We start from the raw sequence: 24,160 nt of genomic DNA on the forward strand, positions 1-24,160 counted from the left end.
TCCTTTTGATCAATGGTTTCCAAAAGATGTGTATATCTTTGACCCTATTGACGGCAAAGGTTCGATCAAAAGGGGTGTGTCTATGAACACCGGAAAATGTGATCCATGTGCAGTTGTGGCTGATGGTAAGATTTTTGTTCTTAGCAGCAGCATTGCTTTTGACTTCACTCTACCTTGTTATAACGAGAAAGGGATGCCCATCGATAATTCTATCGATTCTTTGAATGCTTTGATCCCGAGAGCGATAAATGGATGGTTCTTGATGATCCGCCAATAGATATTCCGATCCGTGGCGCTTCTCCTTTGTTGGCGGAAGGTTTATTTTCTTTGTTGGCGTGGATGCGCATTTGCCGTTACTTTCAGTCTTCAATCTGTCACCTTAGGATGGACATCCTCGACGAAGGTGGAGAAAGAGAAGATTACCACTGACGATATGCTCATTTTTACTGCAGCTGGGGAAGATAGCAGCGGCAAATACCTGTATGGATTGCATGGATATCGCAACAACCGTATCTTAAGGTTAGGCCCTTGTCTAATGTAGACCAAAATCCAAGAATGTTCAAGAATGGCCCCAATTAAGACTATATCAATGATGGAAGAAGTCGACTCTTTTCATAAGTTGAATTGTAGCAGTTTTATTTTGCACTTGGGGAATCGGCGTTTCTGTTATCTGCTCACTGGATCTCCTCCTCGTGGTTTTGGATTTCCTGCTACTATTCAAGATGATTACTCCCGCATCGTTAAATTGTTTGTCTTCGAGGAAACCAATCGCAAGGCATCCGAATTTTATCCAAATGTTGTTTATTCCGCGCTTTGAGATCAAAACTTCATTCATTAATAGGTGATATCATTAGTCGCCATATCCTTAGCCCAAGAAGCTTTTAATTTTGTGTTTTTGTTACTATAAATGATACATCTTTGATTATTTACAACCATCCAACTTGTTATCAGTGCCGAAATGGCTTAACTCATCAGAATTCTTTTCTGATGGGATCATTTTGGTTTTAGCTTATATGAGGAAATTTCCTCTGTTACATCCTTCAGTGCTTCTTTTTTATTCGTGTAGTATTTTTGTTTGGCTTTTGTTGGAATTTGATAATGGTTGTGCAGGGAGAGAAGCATGAGAGCATGAAGAGGAAACAAGAAGATAACTGGAAGCATGAGAGCATGAAGAGGAAACAAGAAGATAACTGGAAGCATGAGAGCATGAAGAGAAACAAGAAGATAACTGACAAAGTAAGATTCGATTATTGTTTGTTTCCTTCTTGCCTCTCCTTTGTTACGGTTTGAATCCCTAATAAGGCAGTTATAGGTAATTGGGAAAGAAAAGAACTAGGAAGAAAAGAAATAGAGAATTTAGAGAGAGATAATAGCAGAGATAGAGAGAAGAAAGAATTAGAGAGATGAGAACTTCAGTTATCATTTCAAGTGTTCTTTCTACTTATTTATACAAATTTTCACTAGCTTCAGTTATTCTAACTGAGTAGTCACAACTGTTCTTGTCTAAATGACTCCTCTTAACTACCTCTATAACAGTTCATCCTCTTAACTATTCTCTAGACTTCTTCCTTCTGTACTTTTTCCTCACATATGTAACAATCTTTAGCACCTTCTTGCCCCAAGAAGGGTGCAAAATCTGGAAATTGGGACATGATGAATGAGGCATCCTCCCATGTTGCTGAATAGTGAAGCCATTTGATGAGAACTTGTGAGACTGGTAGACTGTTCCTGGAGATAACGCTTGACTGCAATAGTTTTTCAGGGGCTACCTGCTGTAGTTCTTCTTGCAACACTGGAAGCTCTATGTTAGGGTTTATGAAACCCTAAGAGAAAGAAATAGGGAAATAGAGGTAAGAATAGAAAGAAGAGAGAATAGAAGAGAGATGGTGTATTCTTGCTAATTCTTGGAATGAATTACAACAAGGTTACAGTTGAAGTATTTATAAACAATAACTGCCTTGTAACTACTTCAGCTGACTATTCTAGCGAACACAATGTAATTAGTTACGCTTCCGCCAATTAATAACCCTCAACTCTTCTAGAATTCCTAATCACATCTTATTCTTATATTTCCTCCTATAATATGTAACAATACCCTCCTTCCGGTATTTTCTTGTCCCCAAGGAAGTGGAACTTGGGAACCGCCTTCAAGAAAGCACTATCATCCTGTGTGGCATTTTTTGCCGGCCATTAAGCCATTTTATAAGCCCTTGTTCCACGTGCTGGTCCCCTCTCATGACAACTCTAGTCTACAATACCTGTTCAGGAACCACTTGAATGCGATCATCTTCCATAATAGGCCAATCAGTAGCAACAAGAACACCATCTCCGACCTTCTTCTCAAGCATAGACAGATGAAAAAACAGGATGAATAGCAGATGTTGGAGGCAAATCCAGGTGATAAGTTACCTTCCCAACTCTTGCCAAAATTGCTTTGGCCCATAAAACTTGGCAAAGTGGCTCAAGGACTTGTCTTACATCAATTGAAGTTTGCTCAGATATAGGAGCTTCAAATAAACCCAATCCCCAACACCAAACTCCTCCCGGTCCTCCTTTTGTCACCACGAGTCATTCTGCTAGGCCACTTGTCAATTCTCTTTCAATAGATGATTAAGTCGCCTCTCTTTTAATAACTTCCTTAGAGCCCCTACTGATGAATCGAGTTTCTTCTTCATGAAATGTGGGAGGAGCATACCCATACAATGCATCAAATGGAGTCATTTGAATAGCATCGTGAGAAGATGAATTGCACCACCATTTTGCCGTAGGCAACCAAGACCTCTAATTAGGGGGCTTTAAATGGACCATGCACATCAAATAATTGTCCACACATTGATTAACTCTTTCAGTCTACCCATCGGATTGAGGATGATAGGCAGAACTAAAATTGAGTTTAACTTCCATGCTCTTAAAAAATTCCTGCCAAAATGAGCTAGTAACACTTTGTCCCTATCAGAAACAATCACTTGAGGAGGACAATGCAATCTAAAAATGTCATCCATGAAAAGTTGAGCAACAGAAATAGCAGAAAATGGGTGTGCCAGTGGAAGAAAATGGGCAAACCTGAATCTACACACAACCACCAAAATAATATAATGCCCCTTTGACTTAGGCAGGCCTTCAATAAAATCTATAGACACCTGCTGCCATGCTTGAGTAGGAATAGGTGGAGGCTGTAACAACCCTGGATACGCACAATGTTCCCTCTTACATATAGCACAAGTCTCACAAGTACTAACTCAATGTGTTACATCACTAAACATTCTAGGCCAAAACAAAAAAAAAAAAAAAAAAAAAATATATATATATATATATATATATATATATATATATATATAAAGAGAGAGAGAGAGAGAGAGAGAGATTTCAAATAGGTATAATGGACACCTGAATGACTTTGTACAACTGAACTATGATAGGATTCCATCAACACATGCCTTAAATTGGTTTTAACTCCCACATACATTTTGTCTCTGTAATATAGAATCCCATTTTTCACCTAATACGCAGAAACAACATCCTTACCCAATGACTGCCTCTTAATTAAATCAGAGGCTCTCCTATAAATAGCAATCAACTTTTGCATCCAAGAAAGAATTACCACTGAATACATAGAATAAAAATGGGTGCGCACATCAATAGACCTCCTGGATAAAGCATCTACTACCTTATTTTTAATACCATTCCTGTATAGTATTTTAAAATCCAGTTCCAACAACTTGAGATACTTCTTCGCTGCAGATTATTATTAACAAAAGTGGCATTAATTTTGGAGTGTTCCCCAAAGTGAGAATTGTGATAAAGAGCCAGTAGATGCTCTTTTAAACTCCTATTACTCCCTACATACAGCTTATCCTTATAAAGCAAAAGGCTATCCTTATAAGAGTACCCAGGATGAGCCAACTCATCTATTGAAAGCTGAGATATTAATTCTGCAGCTTGAGGATCCCCATCATAATTGTGAGACAACTGAGTCATCCAAGTAAACTGCAAGGAGGCATGAAGAGTGTAATTCAGCATATGCTACTGCAGGTTTTCTAGACAAAGCATCAGCAACTTCGTTATCTACACCCTTTCTATACAAAATCTTGTATAGTTGTATTGCAGCCCTAATAATTTAGAAACACCCCTTAATTGCAAGTTGATATGCAATATTTGCTCCATGAAGTGCTCAATACTCTCATAGTTAGTCTTAATAAAAAATGGACCTTTCTCCAAGTAATGTCTATACTTGGAGACAGCAAAAGTAATGGCCAACAACTCTCTCTCACAGACTGACAAGGCATTTGTTTTGGAACCAAATGCCGTAGAGATATATGCAATGGGATGCCCTTTCAAGGCAAGATCGCTCCATCCTCGAACCACTAGCATCTATTTCAAAAGTAAATGGCTTAGAGAAATCAGAAAGTGCTAATACTGGTGCTTGAGACATGATTGTTCTAAGATTATCAAGTGCATATTGAGCTGCATCAGTCCACTGGAAAGCATCCTTTTTTAACATATCAATAAGAGGTTTACTGATTATACCATAATTGTGGACAAATTTTCTATAATACCTCCTCAATTCTTTCACTAATTTAGGGGTTGGCCAAGATGTAACAGCCTGAATCTTGGCAGGGTCTATGGCAACCCCCCTTCCAGATGTATTAAGGCCCAAATAATCCGTCTCAATTTTGCTAAATGAACACTTGCTGAGTTTGGCATACAATCGTTGTTGTTTCAACACTTCAAAAACTAATTCCAAGTGTTGCAAATGTTGTTCCCATGATGAACTATATATGAGGATATTATTAAAGAATACTGACGCAAACTTCCTCAAATAGGGCTGAAATATGTGATTCATAATAGCCTGAAAAGTGGTAGGGGCATTTGTTAGCCCTAAGGGTATAACAGTAAATTCATAATGCCCATGATGCATCCTAAAGGCTGTTTTATGAATATCAGGTGGACTCATCCTGATTTGGTGGTAACCTGCCTTTAAATCAATCTTAGAAAAGATTAAAGCACCATGAAGCTTGTCTAAAGGATCATTAATTATTTGAATTGGGAGCTTGTCTTTGATAGTGAGGTCCTTTAACGTTCTATAGTCAATGCAAAACCTCCAAGAACCATCCTTTTTCATGACAAGAAGTATTGGATAAGAATAAGGACTGGAGTTGGGTTGTATGACCTCATTTTGTAACACTTCATCCGCCAATTTCTCTATCTCTGCTTTCTGAAAATGAGGGTACCTATAGGGCCTAATATTCACAGGTTATACTGTTGGTACAAAGGGAATAGAATGATTGTGGCTTCTAATTGGTGGCAAGGTCTTTGGATCTTCAAAAATACTCTGATACTTATTTAATAGATTCTTTAATTCAACTGAATTAGTATCAGGAGTATTTGAAACAACATTACCTATTGCAGTAATTTAAAATGCAGTTGAAGGTGATTGAGACACTTCCACACAGAATAAAGGAGTTTCAAAATCCTTCCCTTGCTTTTGTAAGAGCTGCTGATAACTCAAACAATTCAGTAGCTTGGATTGAAACTCCATGTCACTAACTCGCTGTAATATTATCTCCTTTCCATCCTTCTTGAAACTGATTTTAGAATACTGGAAATCAAATAAAATCGGATTAAAGTGTTTTAAGCCAATCAACTCCAAGGATCATATCAAAATTGCCCATTTCTAATAACCTGAAGTCAAAGCTGAAAGGATATTGATGAATCTTTTAGCTAAATGCAGGCAAATACAAGTACTACCAATTTTTCTACCATCTGCTACCTTAACAAAAATTTGCAGTTAGGTATCCAAGAAGCTATGGGTACTTCCACTGTCCACCAGAATTAGGAAAATTCCCTGTTTTGAAACTTGCCAATAACCCTAATAGTTTCAATCCTTTGAATTCCCTCCAAAGCATGAACTGAAAGAGTTATTGCCTTATCATTGTCAGGTACATCTCCCTCCATTGCATCATGTCATTCTTCCTCCTCTTCTTCATTTCCCTGCAATAGGAAAATTTCTCTTTCCTTCTTAGTCACTTGCAAGGACATTAATGTTTTCTGTTTACATTGATGGCGAGGGTTGTATTTTTCTCCACTTAAAGCAGGGCCTGGGTTGCCTAATTGAATTTGGATTAGTGGAATTGATGGAATTAGTCTTAGTGACAGGGTTGATTTACAGAAGATTGACTGGTAGTAGTTAAGGTTTTCTGCACAGAATTTGATTGTTTTGAATTGGCATTCTGGTCTGTAATAGGAGGTTTAGGAGCATAGGGATAACTTTGAGAATGTTGATTAAATTTATAGGTGAAAGGTGCTGAAGGTGAGAAAGTGTTAGATCTAAAATTAGCTTGGTAGGCTCTAGAGTAAGGAGTAGGTTTCTTGGTAGAATTTATGAGTTGTTCTTGCAATCTTGCAACCTCAATAGCTTGGGAAAGATTAACTAGTTTCATCATTTTAACCATGGGTCAATGTCATTCCTTAATCCACTAATAATGCTCGATCAAAATAATAATAATAAGCTTCCCCTAGGTTAGGCATAAGTCATTCCAATCTATCTTGATACTCTTCAAGAGTGCTTTCTTGCCTTAATCTCATAAATTCTTCAACTACATCTCCTAATCCTTCATCCCCAAGCCTGCTACACAATTCCTTCTCAAAATCTTCTCCAAGAATGACCTCCATCACCCTTAATCCAATTATGATATGCATCAGCTCTTTCTATCAAGAATAAACTTGCTATTCCCTTCCTCAGGAACCCCATACATCTCAAAACACTTAGCATATTTCCTTAGCCAAGCCTTAGGTTCTTTGCCATTAAAAGTAATCAATTTAACTTCGGGCAAAATTTTGGACATACCTTCCACATCAGTTGCAGATTCAGAGCTATTGTTATCACCATTCTGAGTTACATTATTGTTCTCCTTTGATGTGGGAAGAATTCCCCTTCCCTCAATAGTGGCAGCAGAGGCACCGGCTTCCTTATTGTCACCCTGATGCATTCCTCTGCCTTTGTCAAGTAGATTTCCCCTAATTTTGTATCACAATTCTTCCAGAAGAACATTTCTGGTATCAATTATACCTTGTTGAGCTCCTTGTTGCACACTTTGCTTAATTTCTTCTTTCAATTCCTCCTTATTCCTTCTGGTTTCCTCTTGCAAAGCCTTAATAACTTCCTCCAAATTAGAGATCCTTGATTCCTGAGTAACTGCTCCAGATCTAGTCACCTTCACAGTGTTTCGAATCCAAAAAGAAAGCTAATGCCTCACACAACTTAGCTCTGATATCAAATTGTTATGGACCAGATCTGATACAATCTCTAGATAGAGATTGGAACTTAGAACAGAGAAGAAAGATGAGATGAGAAGAGAACAGATTGGATGAGAAGAGAATAGAAGAGTACAAGAGAGAAATGTATTCTGTTATTCATTCTTGGAATGCCTTACTACATAAGTTCTCTCCTTCATACAAGAGCAGTGTAACTGCATCCTAACAGAATGGCATAATCGCCTACAACAGATTTTGTTGCTAGTAAAGTATCTTTCCCTCCAATTCCTTAACCACCCAAGACTAACACTACTTATCATTATTCCTCTTTCTCCCCCTATAGTATGTAACAGATCACTAGTGAGATGGTCATCTTTATTAATACTTCGAAGATACACATGGAATGTTTTACACAATTTTCTCTAGTAAGTTCGTTCTTATGACGAATCAGAACTAAATTAAAATAATAAATATAAGTTTAGTTCTACATGATTTTGTTCTTACAATAACAATTTTTTTTTCAACGATATTTAGTATGATTTTTTTTATTTGATTTAAAATCCTATGAACCATGCACAATCCCTATATTAAATGTTTAATAATTTATAATAATTTTATTTACATATATTTATGTGTGTTAAATTTAATTATTTAAAATAAAATAAAATTAATATTGAGAAAATTAATACTCAAAAAAGAATATAATTTCATAAAAATATCTGACATTTTAATATTTAAATTATTATTTTTACTACTTAATTATATATATATATATATATATATATATATATATATATATATATATTGTAACTCAATATTAATAAATAACGGTGTCTAATATATTTTAAATTATAAAAAATTGTGATAAAAAAATATAAATACTAAATTATAACTTAAGAATAAATTTTGTTCATCACAAAATTTTTATATCTATTTCGAAAAGAGTTAAAATCTTAACAAAAAAAAAGTTAAAATTCTTTTCCATGCATTATATAAAAAATTATTTATAATAGTATATTATAATATTCAATTTAACATTATAAATAATATAAAAATAAAACTATTTTTATATATTCACAAATCACTTCTTCATTTATATTTAAAAAAAGCATATAGGAATCTTATAATTCACAAAATTTGTCAAAAATATTTTAAAAAAATATAAAAATGTTATAATTTTACACTTATACCCTTTAAGGCATTTATTTTCTTAGTAAAAGAACTATGATTTAATAATTGCTATGGTAATTTGAATCAAAACCAATGCCAAAGACTCATCAATAAATTGCAATGAAAAATAAAAATACAGAAATGCCCACATATTGAATTAACATGTTAATGAATGATAAATTTATTCATAACATATTTTATCAACTTTGGAATGACTACGAAGCTAAAAGTGTGAATCAGTCCCTCTGTACTTATCCCATAGAAAATTGGGATAAAGCAAGCTTTCTAACTAGAATTTTTCTTTTTATTTTAATTTATAATTATATAATATAAATTTATTTATTAAAAATATAAATTATAAATTAGGAATGTAAATTTTACGCATAAATACTTTAATACATAAAAAAAAAATTTTAATAAAAAATAATAATATACTACTATTTGATAGGTTAAAAGAATTCAAGGCAAAGATATTTTTTTTTCATCGCTGTCTTGCACAATATCAAATTTGTAAAAAATTGATCAAGTCAAATTTAAAAACAATTGTCATTCTATTTTAACTCTACTAATGAGAATCAATGCCAAAAAGTATTGAATAATTAATGATTTTAAAAAATTAAAAATTTGATATATAAATTATTAAAATGCAATTAAATATTAGCAATTAATGTTAAGCATTAAAGTAAAAAAATACATAATCAATTTTAATTAATTTAATATTAAGATTTAATTGTTATTCTGTAGTACAAAAGGATAATAAATTAGTGGTAGAAAAAGTAAGAAAAAAATAAAAAAAATCTAAAATAATGCATTTTCGTAATATCAAAAAGTTGATATTCAATTTTTCTTTTAATTGTGAGATTCACATATATGGATTTATAATTTTGTTTATAAAATAATATTTTAATTGTAAGAATTTCAATTTTGATTATTGAATAAATTTATAACTAAATTCTAAAATTAAGACAAATTATTAAAATTAAATTATTTAAATATAATTAAAAAAATTCATATAGATTTATTTATTTATTTTTATTAAATAGAATAATAAGTTTTAAAAAATAGAATAAGTTTTAAAATCTTAATTTTTCTCTAAATTTTGTTTGTTAAAAAAACTAACTATTGGAGAGGGGCGTCCATTAGGCCTGAGCAGTATTTAGTTTAAATTGATAAATTGAATCGAACCTCGCCATTTCACTTTAATTGATTGGTTTTTCAGTCCTAACGATTCAGTTCGATTAATAATTTTTAATAAATTCAGTTTTCAATTCGATTTTCTTGCCCATTATAACCGAACAACAGATTAGGTAGACTAATGATTGCATTTTAAGGTTCTTGGGCCTTTTGTATCGTTTAATCCTACAGGTTTAGCCATTCAGGCCTTCCTATCTCTTTCTTAGTTTCTGCTGATTGTTATCTCCCTTCTATTCTGTTCTCCTTGGTGCTACTGTCACTTCACTCCCATTGCATTTCTTTCTTCTCCTCTCCTTTTCTCCCAATCGCTAGTCCCACTCGCCTCGCCTCTCTTCTTCCTTTCTTTCTAGTGCGTTTGTTATCCCTTGGAAGGCCATTCGAAGGTTACACCTCCTGAGTGCTGGTGAGTGAGCTCCCATTCCCATTTTTCTATACTCTCTTGTTGATTTTCTTCATCTATTTTTGTACAAATGGGTTATTGTTTGACTAGATTGTGCCTTCATCCAATGTAGATTTTAAAATGACCTCTCCAATTAAGATAGTTTTTGTTTGAGGTTTGAGAGACTTCACTGGTTTGATGGTTTTTACTTATTAGTTTGATGTGGTCCTGTTCATACTTTATTTCATTTGTAGAATATTCCTAAATGAGGCTGGGCATAAATGTTTAGATGGTTTCCTTTATTTTATTTTTATCAATTAGACTAGCCATTTTTGTGATGTTGTCATGTTGGATTAGTAATTTTTGTGATACTATGATGGTGGACTAGTCATTTTTTGATGCTGTGATGCTGGCTTATCTTTATGAATTTTTATTTATGGATTTTAATTCATTATGGTTATAGACTTCTATGTAATATTGTGTTGTGTGGAGTTTTATGTAGTAAACTGGTAATGTGTAGTGTTTTAATCTTATGGACTTTTATGTAGTTTAAAGTTATAATATTATGGAATGTGCACTCTCATTTAGTATTGATTTATAATTTTATAGATTTTGGATGAATTTATAATTTTATGGATTTTGATGTATTATTTATATTTATTTCTTAGGAGTAAACTGATTTTTATGTAATTTTGTAAAGATTTTAGTTTATGGCAACCGAACTGAACCGAACTGTCTATTTTCTGTTTGCTTTGGTTATTCTTTGAAGGTCGGTTTGGTTTGGTCTATTTTTTTCATTGATTCGGTTATTCAGTTTTTCTAGTTTGTTTCGATTTGGAACCGAACCGACCGAGTGCTCCCCCCTAGAAAACAAGTTTGATATTGGCTTAATAGGTAGTCAGTTATAGCTAGCATAAAATGTCTCCAAGCATATCAACGGTTAAGAAAAGAAAAGTAAATTTACTTTGTTTGAGTGCAAGTAGAAGGCACCTGCGCTTGCTTGAGAATCTTCTCTTCCATAATCAGACCCATTTTCTTGAGTAATTATATAGTAATTCAGTGATTTCATGTAGGATGCGTCGATAGAATGGCAAACTACTGACAAGTTAACATGTAGATAAATTTAGTTATAACAAAAAAAAAAAAAACTGTTTGGTAGTTATTTATTTTGGGGTCCACTTTTTTTATTTGTAGATTTATTCATGTGTCTAAATTTTATTTGCTTGTCATTCCATATAGGATTGACTATATGGAATCACCATTTTATTATATAATTTTTCTATTTTCTTAGCATTTTCTCCTTTTCAAGCGACTATTACAGTTCGTCCCTCAATAATAATAATAATAATAATAATAATAATAATAATAATAATAATAATAATATTTAATTCTTGTTATACTAAACCTCCTCAAAGCCTTCTTAAAAGAATGAACCTCCCTTTCACCGTTTTTTTAGCACCAAAATAGAGAATCTCCTTTTCCATAATCAGACCAATTTTCCTAGCATTTTCTCTTTTTCTAGTGAATGTCACAACTCATCCCTCAATTTTAGCATCGGGTGATTCCTAGGAGCAACTGCTAAAACAGAACCCAAGACTCATAGGCACATCACCATTACAGCTTATAGGGGTGGCCACGGTCCGGTTTTGAATCGAACCGACCGAACTGGTCAAACCGGATCGAAAGCGGTCAAAATCGGAATCGGCTTTGAATCGGACCGAAACCGTCCTACGGTTTGGTTTAGGTTCATATTTGTTAGAAACTGTGAATCGGCGATTCCGAACCGAATTGAACCGACTGTTCCGAACTGGACTAAACCGGCGATTTAAATACAAAAAAATTAAATAAATACCTCACTCTACTCTTATATATATATATATATCATTAATTCTCAACACAATTATTCTCTGTGCTCTCTTTAATTCTTAATACTCTTTCAATTTCTCTCAAATTTTCTAAATAATTATTTTCTAACACTCATTTTAATTCTCAGTACTTTCACAATTTCCCTACTTTATTATTTTATATGCTCACTGAAATTTTTAATACTATCTCAATTACTCTATTATTATTTTATATCTTGAATGAAATTTTCAATACCCTCTATTTTAATTTTTTTTCTTTTATACTTTTTTAATTATCAATTATCATATAATTTTTAAAAAAATGGAAAGTAATACTCAATTCAACTAAGCTTTTATCCCAAAAATTTATTGGGCTCGGCTATATGGATTCTCTTTCTCCACTCTAAACGATTTTGGGTTAAATCCTCGGAAATGTGTAATGCTTTTAGGTCATATTGTACTACTCTCCTCCAAGTCAGTTTAGGTCTACCTCTTCTTTTCTTTCTATCCTCTAACCCAATGTGCTCTACTTGTCTAACTGGACCTTTTGTATGACTACGCTTCACATGACCAAACCACCTTAATCTCCCTTCTCTCAACTTATAACTGAAAATTTTGATTCCCCTAAATCCTAAAGGAATACATAGGCAAAATTAAGTTCATGCACCTTTTTCTAATTTTTTTTTTTTTTATAAAAAATTAATTTCATCTCTAGTTTTTTAATAAGCTCAAGTCTTTACTTATTAAATTTTTCTTAAAAATAAGTCATTTCCATTCTTTTTTTTTCTTATTTTATTTTGGTTGAAAGATTTATAAGAAAAATTAAAATATTTTTACAAATATAACTTAAATTCTAAATCAATAAAATTTTCCTCTAATTTTTTCCTTTAAGACGCTCTTAAACTGCCTCTAAACCGCTTTCAAACCGTCCTTCAAACTGTCTCGAATCGTTATTTTTCGAATCGTCCTTTAAACCGTTTTAAACCGGGACTCGAACCAGAACCGGCGGTTCAAGAACCATCTTTCAAACTGTTTCATAACGGTTTGGTTCAGGTTTATGATTTCATTGAATCTGAACTAGCGGTTCAGGAACCGTAATTGGCGGTTCCTGAACCGTGGGCACCCCTAACAGCTTAGACCTACCCTAGCGCCTACCCATCTTTAACCTCAATCGCTCTCTTTCTCTTGCAAGTCATAGGCCCTACCCCTGCCTCTGCCCCTGCATCATCATTCTTTTCTTTGATTTCTACCTATTTCATCTACTGAACTCAACCTATGCATTATCTTTCTTTTCTTTGATTTCTACCCATTTCATTTACTATATTCCCACCCATTCCTTTCTCCTTGCTCACGCAGCAATCTTCGCTTAGTCGAAATAGCAGACCCGACTTGCCTGCTAGTTCTTCTTGGTTTTGACTTCACCACAGCAGTTATTTCGTCAATTTCAAGTCACATGGCGTTCTCCCCATTTGCTTTTTTTGGCTAGACTCATTAATGCTAGTAGGTAACCTCAGCTAGTGTTGATTTTCATCATTCTAGTGCCTCGTTGAAAGTCCATGCCCTTTTGCAATCCATTCTGTATCCATATGTGTGCCAGGATAGGTGAAGGTATAATTTCTTGTTTAAATACCATTGCAAATAAATGCTTGTGGGTTGTTGTATTGCCTTAAAAATGAATTTTTGAATATCCATTTGTTGAATTTTAATTGCTGGCTGAGAGATGGTACCTTATTTTTTATTGTTATGTCCTGCTGCTGAATGCTAGAAATAATTTTTGCAAATCTTTAGTTTGATTTGTCTTGAACACTAATAGTTATTGATGTTTTTGGACAAACCCTATATCATTCCATACATAGAAGTGGTTAATAGTTTGATGGAGCAAAATATATAATTAGATGGTTTGATAGTTTGTGCTTATGATTTGTGGCCCTATATGTTAAAGATACTTGTTTAGTTATTATATGCTTATTTTCAAATCGGATGTTTAGTTTATAAATGGGAAGGATCCATTTGCACTTTAAGGCTTCTGACTGTTATTTTTTTTTTCTTTCTTAACCTAAAAGTTGTTGAATTTGGGGAAATGATTGTTTTCTATATGCATAAAACATGCATCCACCCATGTCTCATATAATGTTTTTACTATATATTTTTAAGATCTACCTTTCATAATTGCCGGGATGTTTTGATATTTTGAAATGAATATGGGTAGTGAGTTCTTGTTTCATTGAGTTGGGGCTTCTTCAATGTGTTAGATCACTTTTTCTAGATTAATATCTAACTAGTGAGTTGTTTATTTTATTGAAAAATAACAGCTGGAAATTAAAATTAATTTAAATTGAATTGCTATAACAAGTTTTCTTTAATTTTCCTCAGGTGATGACTACTCAAAGGAAGAATGTATGTGTAAATGAGTCATACGATTATAATCTTGAAGAATGGTTGATTAAACACAACACTGATGCTAGGTGGTCAAGCAAGCACCACACATGGAATTTGGATCCTACTAAAAGTAACAACAAGGTAGCATCTATCAATTGGAACTCAGAATGGCCCACATTAGATACGGTGCAATTAGTGCAGGGCGTGATAATAGCTGTCATAGAATTTCATGATAAGAATGGGATTCATGGTTATCTTCATAATCATAAGAACTTTTTGTTGAAATTTGGAATGAAGTGCTATCTAGGTGCATATGTGAGGGACATCGTTAAAGTTTTTATCGTGCATGATGATAAGTCAGAGAAGAAAAATAGTGATTTGAAAGAGAAATCCAAAGATGCTGATATGACCGAGTTGGCTAGCATAATTTGTCATACCATACTTGGTAAAGAGATGAAAGAGTTACCTTCTGATTGGATTAACCTAATTGACAGCATTAATATGTTACACATGACTGATAGACATAAAAATGTTATTCCAATGGAATTCGTGAAGAATCATCCAGCATTGTGGCCATGGCAAAGGAGATTTATGTTTTACGAGGAATGTTGGGTTCGAGCTAAACATGCAACGACTGATGTGCACACATTTAATAGAAAAAGCGATTTCATCCACAATTGGGTTGGAAATGTTGTATTCGGTATCAAATTTGTTGATTGGTCTTCTAATATTCCTATCGATACACCGATGCGACGACTTTTTAATGATATGTGTGGGCGGTCTAGATTGAGAACAAATAATGGCTATGATCTCCTTCACTTTCTCAGGGCTTTTCATCATTACTATTGTGATCAAGATAAGTCACGAAATCCTATTATACATCAAACTGATAGCAAGGATTATACGAAGGAAGAATTTATCGAAATTGTAACAACACAGTGTTTTCCATTGTTTTTGGTGACCATATACAAAACATTATGCATAGATAATTTATTTTTGTAGGTATGTGCTTCTAGAATTTTATAAGCTATTATTTCTTTAAGTAATTAGAATTTATTATATTAATGTATCTTTTTGTGCAATTTCCTTTTATTTGGTGTAGGAAGTGTAGGGGGAAACACTCTTTTTTCTGTTGCAGGAAGTGTGAAGTGTGAGAATAGGAAGAAGGCCCTCAGCTAAAACAAATTCATGTATATCAGATGGAGTCTACATTCAAGGATCTAGAACTTCAAATTTAGTTAGTTAATTTTTAGTAACAAGTTTTCAATTTTTAGCTAGTTTTGGTTGGTTAGGCTGTTAAAAAAGTCAACATTGGTTGGCTTTCAACTAGCTAGTTATTATTTTTCCACTTATTTTCTTCATTCCACCCTCAATTGTATACAAGAGAGAACAATTATTGTGATTGAATTGAATGAAAACTTGCAGTTATCCACCAAGTGGAGACATTTCTATCATTGTTTTTTTCTTCTCAGAAAGCTAATATTGTTGCAATGATTTATGGGTAGATATGTGGAATTCTTATCTCTACTTTTAGATTCGGTTATCAAGATTCAATTATGTAATTCTGGCTTAAATTGGTTACTACTGCAGATAAAGCAGTTGATTGGCTTAAACGATTTAATCCCACATTATTTGATTTATAATATTCTAAAATCAGTTTCAAGAAGGATGTGAAGGAGATAATATTGCAGGGAGTTAGTGATATGGGGTCTCAATCCAAGCTACTAAATTGTTTGAGTTATCATCAGCTATTACAGAAGCAAGGGAAGAATTTTCAAACTCCTTTATTATGTGTGCAAGTTTCATAGTCACCTTTAACTACATTTTCAATTATTGTAGTAGGTAATGTTGTTTCAAGTACTCCTGATACTAATTCAGTTGAATTGTAGAATCTATTAAATAAGTATTAGTGTATTTTTGAAGATCCAAAGACCTTGCCACCATTCAGAAGTCACAATCATTCTTTTCCCTTCGTACAAACAACATAACTTGTGAATATTAGGCCCTATAGGTATTCTCATTTTCAGAAACAGAAATAGAGAAATTGGTGGATGAAATGTTACAAAATGAGGTCATATAACCCAACACCAATCCTTATTTTTCTCCGGTACATCTTGTCAAGAAAAAGGATGGTTCTTGGATGTTTATTATTATTATTATATTTTATTTTTTACCAGCTTTGGATTTTTGTCTAGCTTAGCCGTATCTATGTGAGTGTGACATTTTGTTTTTGTGGCCTCTTCAATCAATATATCTTAGTTCTGTATGGTTACTCCAGTTAGGTGCTCTAGCAGAATCACAAACCATGTCACTTCTCCATGATACAAATGGATTAGAAGTTGGAATAAGTGATGCTATGTACTCCTTATTGTGCAGGGCAGTGCTTGTTTAATTGTCGTTGAATCACTATATACGTTGCTGACTTAGTTTAAGATCATTAGTTGTGTGAGCATCTTTTCAATTAGAGTGACTCTACTAAGTTTTAGTAGCTTTCTGTTATTAATGTAGCTTTGACTACTATTCACTTCAAACTCAATTAAAGGCATTTGACTATTGTTACTTACTCTGTACTAGCATTCTTTTGCATGGAATTGTTTTATAGTGTGAATTCTAGTATCAATTCAGAGTTTGTAGCTTTTTGTTCCTTATTCATGCTAAAAAGATAGCATATGCCAACACTACTACGTAGTGGACTTTAGGTAACAGACTGTTAGCGACAAAACAATAGTAAAACTGTTGGGATAAATTTTGACAAATGTTCTTGAAGTTATCTAGTTGTAACATTAAAGTCCCTCAATTTAAAAATGTAACATAAAACCCCATCATCTTTCAATTTTTGCACAGTAAAATCCTTCTAACCTCTAATTACCGCTTTTTAGCCAGACGACTTGGACAGTTTCAGCATGGAGCTTAGTCAGTATTTCTCTTTTCTCTCTCAAGCCATGTGTGAATTGAATCCTCTCTCTATAGACAGAATAATTTTTCATGTGTAAAAAGAATAATTTTATACTTTGCATAAGAGAGGAGATAAATATTAACTAAGTGTCATGCAGGAGCTATTTACATCAGTTTTTAATTGAAAAATCGGTAATTGAAAGTCAGAGGCATTTTACTGTGCAAAATTTGAAAGTTTAGGGGGTTTTATGTTACATTTTAAAGTTAAAGGACTGTAGTGTTACAACTATATAAATTCAGGGACTGTTGTTGAAATTTATCCAAACTGTTGCCATTGAATATACGTGGCAACAGTTTAGTAGCAGTTCAAAACCATTACAAACAAATTAAGAAAAGGTATTAACATTTATTTAAACCACTATTCAAACTTCTACAATTCTACAAGTAGACAGTGAATTGCCAAAATCGCACTAAACAAGAAATGGCAGTAATTTGAAGTGGTGCTTCATGCCCTAAACTAGCATTGTTTGTGAATTTTTTTACCTTCAGTCTGTCTCATAACAAACGTAGTGGTTTTAGGTTGCACGTGCGCCAACTCACCTTCATTGGTAGCACTATGGATAAGCAAGGCAACTTGATTTCAATCTATGTTGGTACTTGTTAGGGTATGGTTCTGGAATTTTTCTGATGCAGATTAGGCTTATACCAAAGATGTGGAGACGTCTCTAAGATATGGAGGAGATTGCAAAGCTCTGAGAATCCATGCCAAGGAGAAATTTCCTCTCGGTTCTAAAACTCACTTGCAGGTGATTTAATCATTCCTTGTGTAGAAAGAGATGATTCTCCTTAATTTCAATTAATCTGTACATGGGTATATATACAATTGATTCCTATAATTGTGTTCTACTAATTAGGAAGAAATCCTAAATAAGAAATTCTAAATAGGAATACAGAATACAGAATATACAAAGAAATAATATAGTGATTGACTTTCCATAACACTCCCCCTCAAGTTGGAGCATAGATGTTAATCATGCCCAATTTGTTACAAATGTAGTCAATCCTAGCTACATTCAGAGCTTTTGTAAAAATATCTCCTAATTGCTTTCCAGTTTTGATGTGTCCTGTTGAGATGATCTGTTGTTGAATCTTTTCACAAACAAAGTGACAATCAATCTCAATATGTTTGGTCCGCTCATGAAACACCGGATTAGAAGCAATATGGAGAGCAGCTTGATTATCACACCACAATTTTGCAGGCAGGGAGGTCTTAAAACCTGTCTCATCTAGTAATTGAAGTATCCACATTACCTCACATACTGATTGTGTCATGGCTCTGTATTTGGATTCAGCACTAGATCGAGAAACTACACTCTGCTTCTTGCTTCTCCAAGACACTAAATTTCCTCAAACAAAAATGCAATATCCAGTAGTTGACCTCCTGTCAACCTTAGATTCAGCCCAGTCGGCATCTGAAAAACATTAAACATTCAAATGCCCATGATTACCATATAACAAACCTCTTCCTGGAGCGCCCTTCAGATAACACAAGATTTGTCCCAAGGCTTCCCAATGAGCAATTTAGTAATCTGTGGACGAACATCACGCACAAAACAGATACAACAAAAAATACGGGGTTCAACGAGAACAAAGATTTTGTAGGAAACAAAGCTGTATAAGGAATATCCCCATTAAGGACAGAAGACGGCATACGATTGATCAAAAAACATGCCGTAGAAACTGCATCCGCCCAAAAGTATTTAGGAACTTTCATCTGAAAAAGAAGAGCACGAGTTATCTCAAGAAGATGCCAATTTTTTCTTTCGGCCACGCCATTTTGGGATGGGGTATCCACACAGGAAGACTGATGAAGAATGCCATTTTGTGTCATATAAGACTAAAATTGTGCTGAAAAGTATTCTTTGGCATTGTCACTTCTTAACATGCGCACAGAAATATTAAATTGAGTTTTGATTTCATTACAAAAGGCACAAAAGATAGAAAACAACTCAGAACGATTCTTCATTAAATATAACCAGGAACACGAGAGTAATCATCAACAAAAGTAACAAAATAACGAAATCCAGTTTTAGAAGTAACAGAACAAGGACCCAAAACATCAGAATGAACTAACTCAAAAGGGGATGAAGCCCGTTTATTGACTCTAGACATAGAAGGCAAACGATGATGTTTTGCAAACTGACACGACTCACATTCTAGTACTGATAAAGACTGAAACTGAGGACACAGCTTCTTCATGGTAGACAAAGAAGGATAACCCAATCTATAATGAGCTTCAAGAGGTGTTAAGGTACTGGTGCAAATAAGTGACCGCGGTACATGATTTTCCAGAATGTAGAGACCACCTGACTCACGTTCTCTACCAATAATCTGCTTCGTCGTAAGATCCTGAAATAAACACTGATCAGGAAAAAAGAAAACAGAACAATTTAAGGTACGAGTAAGTTTACTAACAGAAAGTAGATTAAAAGAGAATTTTGGTAGACACAAAACAGATGACAAAGAAATTGACGGTCAGTTCGCGAGCCTAACCCGTGACACAAGAAGTAGAACCATCAGCTAAAGTAACCGTAGAGGAAGTGAGATTAGACTGAAAAGCAGATAAAAGACTAGAATTACCTGTCATGTGATCTGTCGCATCAGAATCAATAACCCATTTGGATGAGGAAGACACAAGGCATGTAGTGGATTTACCTGACTCAGCGATCGCAGTGATGGGAACCGTAGGCTTTAGAGATGCCCGATCATCGAAAGTCAGGCAAAATCCTCTGCAGATACCAAAATAGTTTTCTCAGAGGAAGATATTGTAGAATCCTCTACTGCCATATTTGCCATCTGTGATCGCTGATTTTTTCTCTGAAGTTCCGGACAATTATATTTTGTAGGGCCAGACTCATGGCAATAATAACAAATGACTCCTCTTGAGTCCTGATTAGAACTAGCCTCTCCATTACGCTGATTACTTCTGTTGCTTGTAATTCCTCCTCTACTTCCTCTTCTATTATCCTGTTGTCCATTTGGATTATGGCTAATAAGAGCACTACTGGCAGGTTGTGAAGATTGGGTACTTTCTGTATGAAGGACTCGTGTGAACGTTTCATGCAAAGAGGAAATTTCAGAACTGGAGAGAATCTGAGATTTAGCAGTCTAATACTGTGAAGGAAGGCCTGCAAGAAACTCATAACAGCCAGTTGCTCCCGTTGGGCCTGCTGAACTTTCACATCAGGACTAAAAGGTAACAATACATTAAGTTCCTCATATACCCGTTTAAAATCCATAAAATAAGTCGTGAGAGACTTATCCTCTTTCTCAGTACGGTAGAATGCCTTACAAACATCATAAATACGTGAGATATTCCCTTTACCAGAATACAAAAAATTTAAGTAATCCATCAATTCCTTAACAAATTCACAGTAATTAATTAAACTAATTACCTCACTGTGAATCGATTTCCGAAGCTGCAAAAATAACTGAGCATCCTCTCTTAGTCAAGTTTGTCGTATATCATCAGTAGGTGAATCTTGAGTAAGGTGATCATCCTTATCAATGCTACGCAAATAGACCCTAACAGTCTTACTCCAATCTAGATAATTCGAACCATTAAGTTTGTGTTCCGTGATCTTAGTCATCACCGGAATCATATCAGAAATAATATAAGAGTCTGCCATTTGTTGAGACAAAGAAAACTAACCGAAACGCTAATCCAAAGTGTTTACAGTAGCAAAATAATCCAAAGTCACAAATCAAGTAAATACCGAAATAGGATCTGAGAGCCAAACTTAAGAAGTCCTTTAATGGTGTACTGGATCAGGCAACAACACACAGCGGTGGAATGAGGGGGTTGAGGCGACGCTGGCGATGTTGATCGGAGTCGAAACAGCCGGTCGGCGGCCAAGGTCTCTCCTGAGTTGGGTGGTGAGAACAAATAGTCACCCTAGATAGATGACCTGCTCTGATACCATGTAGAAAGAGATGATTCTCCTTAATTTCAATTAATCTGTACATGGGTATATATATACAATTGATTCCTATAATTGTGTTCTACTAATTAGGAAGAAATCCTAAATAAGAAATCCTAAATAGGAATACAGAATATAGAATACAGAATATACAAAGAAATAATATAGTGATTGACTTTCCATAACACCTTGTTATGCTTGTTCTGTAAATTTGCTTCTGATTCACCTACATATTCTTAATTAAATGTTTGATTTTGAGGTTTAACTTCTAATTAACTTTATTATTAGTACAATGATAGAAGCGTCTTATCATTTTAGGCAAAAGTTTTTGCTATTTGTCTATGTTTTTCTTCTTGATATTATGATTCATGTAATTACTTTCATGTCTGGCCTTCTTTATTTTTTTTGGGATCTTTTTGAATTGTTCTTTCTGGATTCAGTCATATTTGAGGTTGTGATTAATAAGATTAGTTATTGATAACGATATAAGTATTTTATTGCTATTTTGATTTTTATAGAATTTCTCATTCCACTAGTTCAGGAAAAAAAAAAAAAAAAAATCTCATTTCACTATTTTGTGCATTTTGTAGATTTTAGGTAGTTATATGCCTTTTGATCTTAGAAAGAGGCTTGATTCAGGCAATTCCCGTTTTTCTTAATGCATTTACTGTGAACCCTTTAGCCCAAATTAAAGCAACTTTGGCCTTAAAGCTTTTCTTGTCAAAGCTTTCATTTGTTATGTACTTATTGTGAGAAGAGAGCATAATGGTAAAGATCAGGATTTGTCAAATTCTCACTTCTAGGAAACTCTCTTCTCTGGGGGAAGGAGATAGTATTCTATTGTTAGGCGCATAGAAAAGCAATGGATTCCATTGGGAACCATTTTGGCAGATAGCTGACTTAAGAATGTGCTCTATATTTTTAAGCTCCTAACTTGGTCATCTGCTGTTTGAGGCATCGATCTGATCTTTATGATTAGAGTGAAAACTATATATTTGTTGACTTTAGGTTAACTTTGGATTTTATTTCTCAATTTCCTTGAATTGGTTTTCCTTGTTGAGCAAAAATTGAAGTATAAGAGGGGATAGTTGAGAAATTTCAATAAAATTAATATAAACCTGTCCATTATATATAATAGATATTTGTTTTGATATTTTTTTGGTTGGAACGTATAGAATCAATGATGAGTTTTCTTGATTATCTAGATAATTTTTATTTTGCACTCAACCTGTTTGTGTGGATGTCCAAGTGAATAATGGTATCATAATTTGAGACTTTTACCTATCTCTGTTTTCATGTGTTATCATTTCTTATATAATAAAAAAATACTTTAAATTTATGAATGCTATTCATGCTCAATAATCTTTTTACATTTAGAATGTAAGGATTTTGATTTATATTCAATTTAGACTTTTTTCCCTAGCTCACTCTATCTTGAGACTTGAGAGTACCAATTATTTGATGACTATTGGTTGATTCGGAGGTTTTGGAAGTTAAAGTTAACAGTGTGTCTCTATGCATTTATTATAAAGAAAATTTTACTCTGGGTAAAATAAGTTGTTCTTGATAACATGAAGCTCTCTGCTCTGCTCTTTACTTTTAGAAGTATAGTAGCTTGACCAAAAGTGTTTAAATATTTCAGTTAGCAGGTTATCTAGCCTGGCATGATGGGTGGAAGTGCAATAGATGATGAATGGGAGCTTACTTCACCATCCAATGGGGTTCGCACTTTGGCCTTAGTTGGGGTTATCTGTTTTAATGCGTTATCATTTCTTACAACAAAAATCACTTTAAATTTATGAATACTTACCATTATTCATTCTCAGTAGTCTTTTTCAATTTAGAGTATGAGAACTTTGATTTATATTCGATTTTAGACTTTTTTCCCCTAGGTCACTTTATCTTTAGAGTCCCAATTAATTTTAGAGCTGGGAAAAGTATTCCTCTTGATTATATTATATAACATTAGTCATTCTCTTGATTGTATTTCTCTAAATGTGTAGGTGGACTGGTTGAAAAAGTTTCCTACCTTATGTTGATTGGGTAATTGGATGATAAGTAAAATATCGTAAATTCTTGGATAGATGGTTATTTGTAAGATAATTTGGTCATGTGTTTTGAAGATGATGACGCGTATAATGTTTTCATGATGTGGTTTGGAAGGATTTTTTAAAGGGCGTCAGGGTCCTTCTCTTGGAGGAGGATAGCAGTTATGTTGCAGAAATAAAATCAAAACTTGAAGCAATGGATTATATTGGTTAGAGATCGTGATTTCCCCTTTTGTTCTTCACCATTTGTGTACTTCTTTTTTTTTTGTTCTGATTTAGAAATTTTTATTGCATTGTGAACTTTGTTGGCTATAGAGTCTCATCTCTTTAGTTTTTCACTGTTTAGTTCTTTATATTAATTGGGTATATGTCATGGACTGCTCAAATGAATCTTAAAGATGTGTTTTTCTAAGATGATAAATAAAAAGATTTAAAAAAAAAAAAAAAAACAACAACAACTTCTCTAATATAAATAGGATGTTTTCATATGGAACAAAAATAACAAATTGATCTTAGATATTCTCTGTATGAAATTAGAATACAAGAATTTCTGGTAAAACCAATAAAATGTTATTAAAAATGCATCATAAGATCTCAATGCAATAATTATGGTTTTCTTCTTTAATAGTTTTTGTTTCTTAGTTTTGTACAGGTAATGACTTAAATCAAAACACAACTTCAATGTATAGTGATCTCATAGCCAAAAGAGTGCTTCCCAAAGAGCAATAGCTTCCACGGGCCTGGAAGAAAATTGGCCCTGCTTAAAATCAGAAAAAGCTGTAACAAAGTGTCTTGTACTGCTCCTGAAAGCACCACCAAAAGCCAAACTTTACTTCACCTTTCAACATAGCACCATTAATTAATATTACATTAAAATAACCAATTAAATTTTAATTTTCATTAAAATAAAATGCGTAGTTCTTTGAGTGTATGAAAATGAGTGATTGATGCTGCCTTAGTGTTTACAGAATTTTCTTGGATCAAGTACAAGTTATAAATGATAGAAATGTATTTTTA

General features: G+C 33.6%; 1 protein-coding gene across 3 annotated transcripts; it reads left to right on the forward strand.

The window, feature by feature from the left end:
* Positions 1-381: 381 nt before the first annotated feature.
* LOC110656371 (uncharacterized) lies at positions 382-23,473 on the forward strand. Of its 3 annotated transcripts, none has more exons than XM_058140707.1 (4): positions 382-519; positions 1,111-1,236; positions 14,215-14,361; positions 23,099-23,473. In XM_058140707.1, the coding sequence occupies exons 2-4, from the start codon at positions 1,129-1,131 to the stop codon at positions 23,132-23,134; spliced, it is 291 nt and encodes a 96-aa protein (XP_057996690.1). In that variant the 5' UTR covers positions 382-519; positions 1,111-1,128; the 3' UTR covers positions 23,135-23,473. The 3 variants fall into 3 exon arrangements, with proteins under 3 accessions (XP_057996690.1, XP_057996691.1, XP_057996689.1); XM_058140708.1 differs by lacking the exon at positions 23,099-23,473 and adding an exon at positions 15,323-15,674; XM_058140706.1 differs by lacking the exon at positions 23,099-23,473 and adding an exon at positions 15,323-15,674 and having other exon boundaries at positions 385-519; positions 14,215-15,222.
* Positions 23,474-24,160: the final 687 nt, after the last annotated feature.

This window comes from Hevea brasiliensis, chromosome 18, assembly GCF_030052815.1.
Source record: "Hevea brasiliensis isolate MT/VB/25A 57/8 chromosome 18, ASM3005281v1, whole genome shotgun sequence".
In the NCBI taxonomy this organism is placed as follows: Eukaryota; Viridiplantae; Streptophyta; class Magnoliopsida; order Malpighiales; family Euphorbiaceae; genus Hevea; species Hevea brasiliensis.